This window comes from Trichomycterus rosablanca, chromosome 2, assembly GCF_030014385.1.
Source record: "Trichomycterus rosablanca isolate fTriRos1 chromosome 2, fTriRos1.hap1, whole genome shotgun sequence".
In the NCBI taxonomy this organism is placed as follows: Eukaryota; Metazoa; Chordata; class Actinopteri; order Siluriformes; family Trichomycteridae; genus Trichomycterus; species Trichomycterus rosablanca.
The window spans coordinates 61,228,525-61,232,979 of record NC_085989.1 but is presented as its reverse complement, the minus strand read 5'-3'; the positions used below and the strand labels follow the sequence as shown (position 1 = coordinate 61,232,979).

Below are 4,455 nucleotides of genomic sequence, written 5' to 3'. Positions count from 1 at the left end.
TCTCTTTCTCTTTTTTTCCTTAAATGCTCCAACATATTATTAGCTTTTTAACATTTAAATATTAAATGATCACAAAGGGATGTATCAGAAACTCCCTCGGTCACACGCTCCCAATCCTATCAGTAAAAAAATGATCTAATGATGGAGCTGTTAATGTATTTTTTTTACAATACCTGGTAAGAAGTCAGGTAACTTGTAAGGTGTGTAAAAAAAACTAAAAATAGACTGATGAGAGGCTTTTTGACTTTTATTAAATGAAATAATTAACTTTAATGTAGATAAACTTTACAAGATTTCAACATTCAAGTTTCAAATCAGAGACTGCTACAACTGTCTAATCTGACAACCAGTACAAAAGCTACACACCAGTGCCCATCACCCACTGCTGTATCACCATCTTCCGCTCCTGCCAACACCTCTTCACAAACCAGCTTGTAAACACCACCACACAACAAGGTGGTATCTCCAGCTGCTTCTCCAGCACATGTCTGCAAAGTAAAAACATTTATTTATTTATTTATTTTATTTGGAAAAATCCTGGGCAGTAAGTCCACTCCACAGGTGACCTTCTGAGGAGCGCCCAGGGCCGGCGCTAAGGGGGGGCTGAGGGGGGCTGTGTCTGTGCCCCCCCAAGCGTCTTCCGACACACCCCCCTCCCTTTGCTGAACCTGCGCTCAATCTCGTATCCGTCCGACACACCCCCCTCCCCTTGGTGAACCTGCGCTCGGTTGCAATCACCAGGCACATCCGCCGATCCACATCGGGTGCTCTGTTTCTACGTTTCTTTTTTCTCTGTCCCCCTTTGCCCCCCACTACGAGGCACCTGCTTTTACTGCCCCCCCAAGCAAGGCGGTCCCGAGCCGGGGCTGGAAGCGCCCCTAACTTTTATACAAAAGTTGGGTGTGTTCGTTAAGTCGTTTTGCACAAGTGGGACAGAGGTGCTGGCCAGACCCCCCTGAATGTTCTGCTGTGTTCTAAAGCATTAACGGTGGCATTGCCTACTCAGTGAAGGCAAGACTACAAGTGATACAGATTCTGCATAATGCAGGTGGTGTCTGTCATCTATGGTACAATATGGGCACACTGAAGATGTGTTAGAGTGGTACAAGCATTGCACATGGTGCAGCCTTTATTGATGTGAGCTATTGTTATATGTGCTGGGCATAAAACAAGCAACTCTGTTGTGTCTACAGGAAATAATGGAGCTCAAGCACACACTGAGAAAATGATACTTAAAAAACTTTGTTACACCTGAATGTATTAGTTTTTCTTTTATCATCTCATCTCAACCCTTCATGTGTCTAGGCAGCTAAAACCTTAATGTTATCTCTTCATAATGTGGATAGCAAAACTTGTTTAGAAGTGACATGAAACGTGACATGAAAACATGAAAAGTTCTTTTCTGTGGAATGTATTTTTTTTTTTTTTTGGTTTGAACTGGAAATCATGCTTTTGAGTTAGACCAACATAAAAATACACTTTAAATGAATTACCAGGTTGTTTTACTTTTTTCAGTGTAGAAGATTTGCAGAAAACCTGAAACATCAACGAAAGTAACAAGAAGAAGAAGAAGAATTATATAAATACATTTTAGTTCAGATTGTTCTATAGAGTTTATTTATTTATGAAGCTCCGGTCATGAATTCACTTTTCTACATTATTCTGTAAGTATAAAGAGAGAACGTGAAAGAAAAACAACTCAAATCTGTAAAATTCAAATCTCAGCCCTGCAGAGAAGATGTAAATATTATATTTGAATTTTCCATCACGGCAATTTAAAGCAGCAGAACTCGACTCCACTCCCTTTAAAGTTTTACTTCCCAAATCCCAAAATATTCACATGTTCAGGAAAAACTTCTACAACCCCAAATCAGAAAAAGTTGGGACAGGATGGAAAATGTAAATAAAATAAAAACTTGATATTTCATATTTTATCTGCTCAACTTAATTTCATTTATTAACAAACATCCATTCCTGCATTTCAGCCCTGCAAATCATTCCAAAAAAGTTGGGACGGGGTAATTTAGAGCTAGTAATGAGGTGAAAACACTAAATAATGATGTGATGTTAAACAGGTGATGTGAACAGGTGATTGTAATCATGGTTTGGTACAAAAGCAGCATCCAGGAAAGACTGAGAGTCTCTGATGAGTAAAGATGATCAGAAGATCCAGTTTGTCCACAAATGTGTGAAAAAATGATTGAAATGATTAAAAACAATGAACCTCAAAGAAAGATTGGAAGGGATTTGCATGTTCTCCCTCTACAGTGCAGAATATCATTAAACCATTGAAGGAATCAGGAGGAATTTCAGTGTGTAAAGGTCGAGGGTGCAGCTTAATCTGAACGCTCGTGATCTTCCATCCCTCAGACGACATCAAGAACCTCCACTCAACCCTAGCTGATATAACCACATGGGTGAGGGATTAGTTTATCAAACCTTTATCAGCTCTACGATACAGAGTTACTGCACTAATCATACTTAACACTTTACTGTGTGAAAAAGAAGCCTCATGTTAACCATGTCCAGAAGCAGCGTCCACTTCTCTGGGCTCTGAGACATCTAGGATGGACCATCACACAGTGGAAACGTGTATTGTGGTCAGATGAATCAGCATTCCAGGTCTTTTTTTTGGAAAAAATAGACGCCATGTGCTTTGGACCAAAGACCATTTTTTTTCTTATTTGGAGTTGTATAAGAGCTGATATTTTGTGGTCCTAAAGCATTTTCCATAAATGATAGGACAGATATAAAGTTTATTATTGAGCTCTTTGAGTTACTTTATTATTTCACTGTAATTAAACACTTTCTATCATTAGATCTGAATCTCTCGTGTTACTGTAGAGGAATTGAAGCTTCACTTTTATCTCCCACTTTCAGGTGTAGTCAGAACTTTTACTAGGTAACATCAAAACCTTCACTCAGTTCCATTGTTTAGGTGTTACTGTGTTCTTTTTTATTGGTGTAACTGTAGTAAGTGGGTAAATCTGGGTAAATGAACACAGGATAAATATAAACATGCAGCTTTTTACATCTTCTTCTGCTGTTATTTTATTTGTCACTAAGCTTTTGTGTACGTGTCAGCAGACTGGTCAGAGTAAAATGTTCCCAGGTTCCTCTAGTATGAAATCTCTTACTGTGGTTTGGTAAAGACTCTGAGGCTCTGTAATCCTTCAAACACTAATATTTAATCTTTTAATTGTAATTTTTACTTGGTGGCACGGTGTCCGTGGAGAAACCTACAGGTGCTGTTTGATTTTGTTAGGTCCAGTTTCTGATGACTCAAACTTTTCTGCTTTGATTCCTCCTACCAGCTGGGATTTAAAAAGAATGGCAACACACAAGAGTGTATTTTTATACAAGATCAAGTTTTATTATAAGAACAAAGTGTGTAAATAAAGTAAAAGTAGGTGGTGGTGACCAGTAAAACTTTGGTTACAGGTGGATTTCTAGTTACTGCTTAATAATCCCACTATCACTGACACCATCCCTATAATAACTGCTGCTACTGGCATCATCACAGATCCAGATCCAGCTAGAACATCAGCAGCATTGTAAAAGAATGACTTGTTTTTCTCCCAGAATTCCCCACAGTGTAAGCGCTGTGCTTTCTCATACACCTCATTAATGTAGAACCTTCCTTCATTCCACTGCACCATCCTGTCTATCTTCTGCAGAAGTTCAGTGACCTGCTGTCTGTTCTGTGGTTCTGCATTATTAAAGATGTGAAATCTTCCTCCACACTGATCTAAAACCCTTCTGAGATGTTCATTTTTGCCTCTTTCCTGATTTATTTTTTCCTCTCTTACACCCTCAGCATGAGTAAACAAAATGATCATGTGATCTGTAATCTGTTCACCAAAAACCTCCTGTAACCTCTTAATTGTTTTCTCTTCCTGTTCAGTGAAATGATCAAACCTGAAAACCAGAATGAAAGCATGAACTCCTGGTTCTGAGAGATAAACACTCCTGCCCAACTCCATCGCTAAATGATCTTGTGGCAGTGATCTTGTGTTAAAGAATCCTGGTGTATCAACCACACGTATGAACTTTCCTCCTATCACAGCTTCTACACGTCCACTGTGTTGTGTTACAGAATATAAAGATCGTTCTGATCTGAATGCATTAATTCCCAGGATGGTGTTTCCTGTTGCACTCTTCCCAACACCAGTCCACCCCAGCAGCATGATCCTCCATTCCTCCTGGTTCATTACAGCAGATCTGATCTCTGGATCTCTTACTGGATCCTGTTAGTACCAAAGAACACCTTAATTACACACTAATCATTTCACACACACACACACACACACACACACACACACAAAAACACACAATTTAATATATTATTATTATATATATATACAGTGTATCACAAAAGTGAGTACACCCCTCACATTTCTGCAGATATTTAAGTATATCTTTTCATGGGACAACACTGACAAAATGACACTTTGA

General features: G+C 38.9%; 1 protein-coding gene across 1 annotated transcript; it reads right to left on the bottom strand.

Moving 5' to 3' along the window:
- Positions 1-3,449: 3,449 nt before the first annotated feature.
- LOC134303114 (GTPase IMAP family member 9-like) lies at positions 3,450-4,211 on the bottom strand. The gene has a single exon (XM_062988414.1). The coding sequence runs from the start codon at positions 4,209-4,211 to the stop codon at positions 3,450-3,452; it is 762 nt and encodes a 253-aa protein (XP_062844484.1).
- Positions 4,212-4,455: the final 244 nt, after the last annotated feature.